Here is a 9,872-nt window from a genome sequence, read left to right as displayed (position 1 = left end):
GTGTCCGGTATGTTCTAACCGGGGATCCACGAGAGCAGAGGGACAGCCACGTGATCATCCATCTCCTGGGCTGGCGTGAGTATTCCATCATCATCACTTTCCGCCAAACCTTTCCTAGTATCAATTGCACTGGGTGGCTGTACCTCATGTTGTTTTTACAGTTCTAGTGGACTCCAGTGCCATGGGGAATTTTTTGGAACAGACCATCGCCCCTCCCTTAACATCACCTCATACCTGCTCTTCTCTCCTTATCCGGTTCAAGCGGTTGATAGTCAACCCCTAGGATTTGGGAAAATCACACACATCACAGAGCCACTCACCCTTACCGTGGAATCCATACATCAAGAAAGCCTTCCCTTCCTCATCATCAATGCACCCATGCACAAGATGATCCTCGGCCTCCCATGGCTTCAACATCATAACCCCACCATCTCATGGCCGAGCATAAAAATAACTGACTGGGCACCCGAATGTCGGAAGACCTGCTTTCCCTTCCCTGTGGTTCCACATCAGTTGAGAGTCCTGTGGTTGCCCTTCAGCCAACATCCCGGAGGTATACCAGGATCTTCGGGAGGTTTTTCCTTCCTTATCGCTCCTGGGACAGTGTTATGGACATGCTTGCAGGCTCTGCGTCTCCGCATCTACCCTCTGTTGGTGGCTGAAACTAAGACTATGTAGGAGTACATCCAGGAGGCTCTCGAGCAGGGTTCAATTCATACGTCCACCTCCCCTGCCTTGGCACGCTCCTTCTTCGTGACCAAGAAAGACGGAGGGTTGCGGGGCCCGTTTTTTTGCCAAGTTGGACCTGCGGAGTGTCTACAATTTGATCTGCTTTCAGTACGATGTCTGGTCACTACGAGTACTGGGTGATGCCTTTTGGATTAGCCAATGCTTTTGGATTAGCCAATGCTCCGTCAGTGTTCCAGGCATTCGTCAATGAGGTGTTCTGGGACATGCTTGGATTCCAGGTGGTCGTGTATATTGACGACATCCTTGCCTACACATCTACCTTGGAGAATCACATCGCTCACATACAAGTAGTCCTGGAACGCCTCCTGGCCAACCACCTGTACGTCAGAGCGGAGAAGTGCCAATTCCATCAGGAGGATGTCTTCTTTTTGGGTTACCAGATCGGCCCGCAAGGAGTCATGATGGATAAGAAGAAGATGGATGCTGTCAGGTCATAGCCAGTCCCAACCACCATAAAGGGGTTACAACGTTTTTGGGGATTTTCAACTTCTACAGCTGATTTTAATTGTTGAGTTTTTTTATTTAACTATTTAACTAGGCAAGTCAGTTAAGAACAAATTCTTATTTCCAATGACAGCCTACCAAAAGGCAAAAGGCCTCCTGCGGGGATGGGGGCTGGGATTAAAAATGAAAAATAAATAAAATATAAATATAGGACAAAACACACATCACGACAAGAGAGACAACACTACATAAAGAGAGACCTAAGACAACAATTTAGCAATGCAGCAACACCTGACAACACAGCGTGGTAGCAACACAACATGACAACATGGTAGGATCACAACATGGTAGCAGCACAATCATGGTACAAACATTATTGGGCACAGACAACAACACAAAGGGCAAGAAGGTGGAGACAGAAATACATCACACAAAGCAGCCACAACTGTCAGTAAAAGTGTCCATGATTGAGTCTTTGAATGAAGAGATTGAGATAAAACAGTCCAGTTTGAGTGTTTGTTGCAGCTCGTTCCAGTCGCTAGCTGCAGCGAACTGAAAAGACGAGCGACCCAGGGATGTGTGTGCTTTGGGGACCTTTAACAGAATGTGACTGGCAGAACGGGTGTTGTATATGGAGGATGAGGGCTGCAGTAGATATCTCAGATAGGGGGGAGTGAAGCCTAAGAGGGTTTTATAAATTAGCATCAACCAGTGGGTCTTGCGACGGGTACACAGAGATTACCAGTTTACAGAGGAGTATAGAGTGCAGTGATGTGTCCTATAAGGAGCATTGGTGGCAAATCTGATGGCTGAATGGTAAAGAACATCTAGCTGCTTACCTACCGATCTATAAATGATGTCTCCGTAATCTAGCATGGGTAGGATGGTCATCTGAATCAGGGTTAGTTTGGCAGCTGGGGTGAAAAAGGAGTGATTACTATGGAGGAAACGAAGTCTAGATTTAACTTAAGCCTGCAGCTTTGATATGTGCTGAGAGAAGGACAGTGTACCGTCTAGCCATACTCCCAAGTACTTGTATGAGGTGACTACCTCAAGCTTTAAACCCTGAGAGGTAGTAATCACACCTGTGGGGAGAGGGGCATTCTTCTTACCAAACCACATGACCTTTGTTTTGGAGGTGTTCAGAACAAGGTTAAGGATAGAGAAAGCTTGTTGGACACTAAGAAAGCTTTGTTGTAGAGCATTTAGCACAACATCTGGAGAGGGGCCAGCTGAGTACATACTGTATCATTGCATATAAATGGATGAGAGAGCTTCCTACTGCATGAGCTATGTTGTTGATGTTATTTGAGAAGAGTGTGGGGCCTAGGATCGAGCCTTGGAGTACTCCCTTGGTGACAGGCAGTGGCATGTTCATTATCATTAAACTCACTAACTGCCCCTGCTTCCTGACTCCCTGTGTCTATGTTACAGTAGGTCCCAATGTCCTCTTTCGTTGTGGCAGAAATATTGAGGTGAAATGTATTTTTGCCAGCCATCACAGTGAATCACCCATCATCAGATTTATTGTGAATAGCACATCACTCAGGTACTTAGAAGTTTTAGCAATGTACTGAAGCACTGATGTTGTACCATACCATGTAGTTTATGTTCTCACTTGTCATGTGGCGTTCAATAGTCACATTGTCGCCCAGCTTTGCTTTCTGAGAAGACGTGGGATTAACAATAACTGGTGTTTGAGATGCTACTGAAAAAACAACTATATTTACTGCATTTAAAACATTTACCAAACGCCTATGGTAAACACTTTAATTGTATTGTAAACATGTATAACATTAGTCAATTGAGCTAGATGTTACTTCCATGCTTTCCAGAAAAGTGAGGAGCTTATGAATCTTTTATGCTCCTTCAAGGGATGAGACTGACCTGTGTACAATGCAGTCTCTCTACAGAAAAGAGAGATTGGTTCATCTCAGGAACCGTCTGTTTTTGATGGTCAAATTTGATTGGCTGAACACTCGATAGGCCGCCCAGTAGGCCACGAATGGAACAAACACTGTCCTCTTATGTTGTTGTACAGCTTGATTCTGTGTTGCACAACTTTATCACATAGCAAGTTTGAATATGTGGATGTTCAGTTTTATTTTTTAAACAATGTCACTACTGTTGATATGTCCTTTATTAGGTCTAACTACAGCTCATACTGTCTACAATACTATGTACTGCAGCTGGCCAACAGAGGGCTTGTCCACCCAAAGTAAGAGACACAACAGCAAGAGGCAGTGGATCCTTTACTTAATGTTTTTCTTGCCATTGTGGTCCATGGGAGTCATACAGTAGTTGGGACCTGGTTGGCCACATGTTATGACACTGTCATCCTCTAGGGCCTCTATCACTTCCACACAGTCACATAGTAACACAGAGAAACAATTTATTCTCTAATGTATTGACAGATAAAATCCCTCGCGTTATATAATTAGAAGGAGGCTCTTTCTTCAGATGATGATGATACTTTACATCACACTTCAAACCACGGTTTGTGTTTAACTACGGACTTCAGATCTCTAGGTCAAATTACCTAATAAATAGTTAATTTAGTTTTTTCACAGATTTCAGTTGACTATATATAGAGAACTAGCTGCCTCATAAAAATAGTATTCTATTGTTGATAAAAAGAACAAATGAAGAGCAAAAGAGTATGTGATACAACTGACTGACACCACTGAGACATCCTGCTGAAACCACACAGAGAGACAGAGAGAGAAAGACACACAGAGAGAGACATAGAGGGTCCTGTGCAGAAGGCCAACAGGCCTTAACAAAGTGTAGATGGCCTCAGCCTTGTGTATTTTTCACAGCAGACCGCAGAAAACCTGTAAATATTTTGCTGTGTATGTTAGGGTTTGTGTGGCATGCAATCTGTAGGCCTATGTCTTAAAGAGAAAACAAAGAAGAAAACCTCCTACACTATAACTGGCCTGTCCTCCTTTTGTGGTGGGGGCTGTTGTGCCACTTTCACTATGAGTAATTATGTTGAAAGAGGCCTACGTTTTTTACTGTAACATGATGCAAGGGACTACCTGACTTCACATAACTGTGAAGACATTGACCTTTACATTGTAAGCACTGTGTGTAGAGACCATTGGTGCACTAAGGGGTGTGAACAGTACGGTGGCCCTGAGAGGAAAAGTAGAGTGCAGTGTGTTGCTGCAGGTCAGTCTTCCTGGGTTAAAGGTCTATGNCAACTTTATCACATAGCAAGTTTGAATATGTGGATGTTCAGTTTTATTTTTTAAACAATGTCACTACTGTTGATATGTCCTTTATTAGGTCTAACTACAGCTCATACTGTCTACAATACTATGTACTGCAGCTGGCCAACAGAGGGCTTGTCCACCCAAAGTAAGAGACACAACAGCAAGAGGCAGTGGATCCTTTACTTAATGTTTTTCTTGCCATTGTGGTCCATGGGAGTCATACAGTAGTTGGGACCTGGTTGGCCACATGTTATGACACTGTCATCCTCTAGGGCCTCTATCACTTCCACACAGTCACATAGTAACACAGAGAAACAATTTATTCTCTAATGTATTGACAGATAAAATCCCTCGCGTTATATAATTAGAAGGAGGCTCTTTCTTCAGATGATGATGATACTTTACATCACACTTCAAACCACGGTTTGTGTTTAACTACGGACTTCAGATCTCTAGGTCAAATTACCTAATAAATAGTTAATTTAGTTTTTTCACAGATTTCAGTTGACTATATATAGAGAACTAGCTGCCTCATAAAAATAGTATTCTATTGTTGATAAAAAGAACAAATGAAGAGCAAAAGAGTATGTGATACAACTGACTGACACCACTGAGACATCCTGCTGAAACCACACAGAGAGACAGAGAGAGAAAGACACACAGAGAGAGACATAGAGGGTCCTGTGCAGAAGGCCAACAGGCCTTAACAAAGTGTAGATGGCCTCAGCCTTGTGTATTTTTCACAGCAGACCGCAGAAAACCTGTAAATATTTTGCTGTGTATGTTAGGGTTTGTGTGGCATGCAATCTGTAGGCCTATGTCTTAAAGAGAAAACAAAGAAGAAAACCTCCTACACTATAACTGGCCTGTCCTCCTTTTGTGGTGGGGGCTGTTGTGCCACTTTCACTATGAGTAATTATGTTGAAAGAGGTCTACGTTATTTACTGTAACATGATGCAAGGGACTACCTGACTTCACATAACTGTGAAGACATTGACCTTTACATTGTAAGCACTGTGTGTAGAGACCATTGGTGCACTAAGGGGTGTGAACAGTACGGTGGCCCTGAGAGGAAAAGTAGAGTGCAGTGTGTTGCTGCAGGTCAGTCTTCCTGGGTTAAAGGTCTATGAAAGGTTAGTTTCCAATATTGGAAAGTCACTGTAACACCCTCCACTATGACCAGAGAGGAGTGTGAACAGAATGCATGAGTTCAAATTATTAAAATACATTTGGTTTAACAGTTGAAAATGATTTATTTATTTTTCTTGACAAATGCAAATCAAATGTAAAATAAGTTTGACAGAGAAGCAATGCATGAAATTATGCATACTTTGTATTACATAAAAAAAAGCGTTAACAACTGATGTCATAACCTTTTTTAAGCATATCCATTCATAGAAATAGCTAATGAAGCTAGAGCTAGTTAAAAAGCTAACTAGTATGAAGGGGAAAGTATTTCATTCATCCAGTACTACTTGTCAATCCCTGATCTGTTTTACCTGTATTTGTGCTTGTCGCCACCCCCCTCCAGATGTCGCCCATCTTCCCCATTATCCCCTGTGTATTTATACCTGTGTTCTCTGTTTGTCTGTTGCCAGTTCGTTTTGTTCACGAAACCTACCAGCATTTGTTCCCATGCTCCTGTCTATTTCTTGCTCCTGTTTCCTAGTCCTTCCTGGTTTTGACCCTTCTGCCTGCCCTGACCCTGACCCTGAGCCTGCCTGCCGTTTTATACACTGCCCTACCGCACTGGATTATTGACCCCTGCCTGCCCTGACCCTGAGCCTGCCTGCCGTTCTGGACCTGTTGCACCTTCTCTGGATTACTGACCCCTGTCTGCCTTTGACCTGTCGTTTGCCTGCCCCTCTATTAGAAATAAACTTTTGTTTCTTCGACACTGTCTGCATCTGGGTCATACCTGAAACGTAACACTACTGTCTAATTCCAGAGTACATGACCACCGTCTCTTCCTCCATGTTTCCTCTCTGTCTTCTAGACCTGTTCTTCTTGTTGCTCAGAGAAAGAGCAACGTAATGGAGACTGTCTGCATCTTGGCTCTGTGAAGAACAAAATTGTTTTGTTGATATTAAGTGTATTACATTTTGCACAATTTGGTAATGCAAGCCAAGTCTAATAATGTGTATGTGTATAAGACATGCAACATTTAAAAAAAATCCTCTTACCCCTGCATCTAACCGGGAAATTGTAGAATCTCTTGTCTGAGAGACCAGTTCTGAGAAAAAAAGACACAAAACACTATAGATACTGCCACGTCTTCCAGTTTATCTACATCTAGAGATGGTGACATCAACGAAAAGCAACTTTTAATCACTTACCACTGCACTGCAGACATGTTGTCTTCTTCATCTTGTAAATGATGCAAGTAAGGAGAATGATCAACATAAACGCAAAGGACAATGCTACGGCCAGGCAGTATACAAAGAGAAGAGGGTCTACACTCTCGCCTGCTGAAATTTTAGAAAAAATAGAAGAAACTCAGAATAGCAACCATATGTATAGGAGATATGAACAACAATCAAAGCTATTTAACCTACCCTCAATGTCCAGCTTGGTACCATTCCCGAACAGTATCTCCCCACATGAGGCCACCGCACAGTAGTAAGTCCCAGAATCAGAGAGGCTAAGGTTCCTCTTGGGGAGGTTGTAGACACAGCTCTGTGTAGGAGACACAGCTTCAGTGCTATTTTCACACTGACCACTCCTTTCTCCATGCGTGTAAATGATTCCTGGACGAGATTCTCCTGAGCCATGTCTGAACCAATAGACACTGTGTTCTCCTGCACAGGTCTCAGTGTGTATTGTACAGTTCAGAGTCACAGAGTCTCCTGGCTGGACCGACTCAGACACAGGCTGATGTATAACTGGCATTTCTTTGGTACCTGAATCTGACAAGAAGGCCAATAAACCAATTTCATCTCTCTAGAACATCTCTGTAGCAAGTGTTGTAAATGAAAAAGTATTAAATCAAGATTACGTTTGATTAAGAGAATATATAATATTTACACTATATATCTGTAAATTCAGATTTAATATTTTTTTATCATAATAATAACTTTCTCTTTACCTTTTATGATGAGAGTGACTCCATGTACAAACTCTACCTTGTATCCATAAGCACTTCCACAATAGTATGTGCCTAAATCAGAGAGTTCCACGTCTGTGATCATTAGATAATTTTTTCCCTGGCCACCTTCCACTGAGAAGCGAAGATTATCCTTAAACTCCTGGTAAAATGTTGCATTCCTGTCATACTTAAAGATGGTCGAGATGAGCTGAGGAATATTTCCAAAAGTTTGCTTGTACCAGGAGAACATTACTCCCATGTCGCCTGCTTTGAAGCAACGCAAAACCACTGTGTCTCCAACGTTGGCTGACATGAGACCAATCTCCTGACTGATGGATGAGGATTCAGTCCCAGCTACCCCATGAATTAGAGAACATAAAAACATATTAGCTGTTACATACCTTAAATACAACTTTGGATGGTCAAAGTGTCTGTAGAACGATAATAGGATACCTTGTTTCTTCAAATCAAGTTTGGACATCACATAAGCAGAGAAATATAAAATATTGACTTACCCATCTCTATGAGAAGTGGAAATATCAGACACAGTGCGATCATACAGTTTCAAAAATCAACAAAGCTGCTAAAGCTTTAATTCAGAGCTCCATGAATTTTAGATTTGACGTCTGTTTTATTGTTCTACTGTCTGATGTCCAGTAGTACACCATCTCTTCCGTCCCATGCTTGCTTTCTTCTGTGCTTCATAGACTGTTCTACTGTTGCTCAGATCAAGGGCTTACATGAATGGAGACTGCGTCTACCATCGCGGGCCTGTAATAACAGATGATAAAATAGGAGAATCATTACTAACCTACGTATAGATATTAGATGTTATCTAGACTGGAACCATTTTTAGGAAGTTCTACTACCCGTCTGTATCCAAAGGACGAGAACTGGCTGGAACCTCTTGTTTGAGAGTAACAACCCCTACTACTGATACAACGTAAATTGGTGATATCAACAAGTAAGAGCAAACATTTCACGGTACTACGTCACTTAACCTCTGCATGCGACATGCTCTCTTGTTCGTATTGTAAATGATGCAATTTCAAGGACAATGATCAGGATAAGAAGGACGCCAATGCTATCTCTATGCAGTACACCAACACGTAGAGAGGTCTGCTCCATTGCTGTGAATACATATGGGGATATAGAGTAAGGTAACTATATAGAATTGAATTGCATGTTTCTTACGCTGATCTAAATAGTAGTACTGTGTACAGTTCTTACACAGTAGCATTAATACAATAGATATTAAACAAAAACTGATAACGATGTTATTACCTATCTTGATCTCCCAGCTTGGCGTTCCCAAGTTTCCGAAACAGCATCTCCCCACATAGACCCACAGCACAGTAGTACAGTCCAACATCAGAGAGGCTGAGGTTCCATTCTTGGGGAGGTTGTAGACAGAGCTCAGATAGGGAGACCCAGCCTCACGCGGCTTCCTCTGACACTTGGAATCACACTGCATGCGCTGTAGTGACTATACTGGATGGCGGATTCTCCTGAGCCATGTCTGACCCAATAGTCTCTGACAAGAGTATGATAAGATAATTTCACTAATTCTGCCTAGATTAATTAAGTTTGCATTCTTATGAACACTCGAATGTGCCGGATGAACGCCATTTAACGCTTACCCTTTTGACAGCTAAAAGAGTTCCTTCTCTAAATTCATTTCATTCACGACATAAAGCACTCTTAACCAATAGTAGTGTAGCTGAGCCCCTGACTCTGTTCTGAGATGGTCCAGGTTAAAGTGTCAAAATCCGTCTCTTCACACTCACGGTGTTTTAGCTTGTCCACGGGAAAGTCCTTTGATAAAGTGGTTGTATAATAACTATTGTTGATTGGGTGTGAGCCCCGTAAGTGATGATGTCAATGAGTAAGGTCGTTTGTCCAACAGCACTGTATTTGAACCAAGCAACATAGCGTCATCAACCTAGGGATGGACAATATAGCAAGTGAGAGTCACACTTATAACCTCCCAGATGAGTTCACTATCACCCAGACCTGGTCCTGTCCCATAGTAAAATGCACAAACTCGCTCCCACTACAAAAAAAGAAAATGGAATCAGAGACATGTAGATGAAGAAATAATCAACATCCTGCAGTTGAAGTTGCAACCCAATGCAAAGTTGTTGTGCCTTCCAACTTTGACAGTATACTATAGCAAAAGGGCTGCGCGGGACTGTGACACAGACATACAAGCCATTCGATTCTACGGACACCAAAAAAACATTACTATATTCAAATATATCTAGCCTTATCCAGAAATACAACCATCTCCAGTGTTGGATTATAGATGCAACTCAACCAAGATACCGCACATGCCTCTGTGCCACATAAATACATAAAAGTAACCTCTACCTGTT

General features: G+C 42.2%; 1 protein-coding gene across 1 annotated transcript; it reads right to left on the bottom strand.

Annotated features, from left to right (window-relative positions):
- Positions 1-5,800: 5,800 nt before the first annotated feature.
- On the bottom strand, positions 5,801-8,055 carry LOC111960160 (CD276 antigen homolog). The gene is made up of 6 exons (XM_024134948.2): positions 8,013-8,055; positions 7,498-7,851; positions 6,968-7,318; positions 6,749-6,877; positions 6,596-6,645; positions 5,801-6,469 (listed from the first exon to the last, which is right to left on the bottom strand). The coding sequence occupies exons 1-6, from the start codon at positions 8,053-8,055 to the stop codon at positions 6,344-6,346; spliced, it is 1,053 nt and encodes a 350-aa protein (XP_023990716.1). The 3' UTR covers positions 5,801-6,343.
- Positions 8,056-9,872: the final 1,817 nt, after the last annotated feature.

Source organism: Salvelinus sp. IW2-2015, linkage group LG37 (genome assembly GCF_002910315.2).
Source record: "Salvelinus sp. IW2-2015 linkage group LG37, ASM291031v2, whole genome shotgun sequence".
Classification (NCBI taxonomy): domain Eukaryota; kingdom Metazoa; phylum Chordata; class Actinopteri; order Salmoniformes; family Salmonidae; genus Salvelinus; species Salvelinus sp. IW2-2015.
Note: the sequence above shows the minus strand (reverse complement) of the source record. Positions and strands in the feature narration are given on the sequence as shown.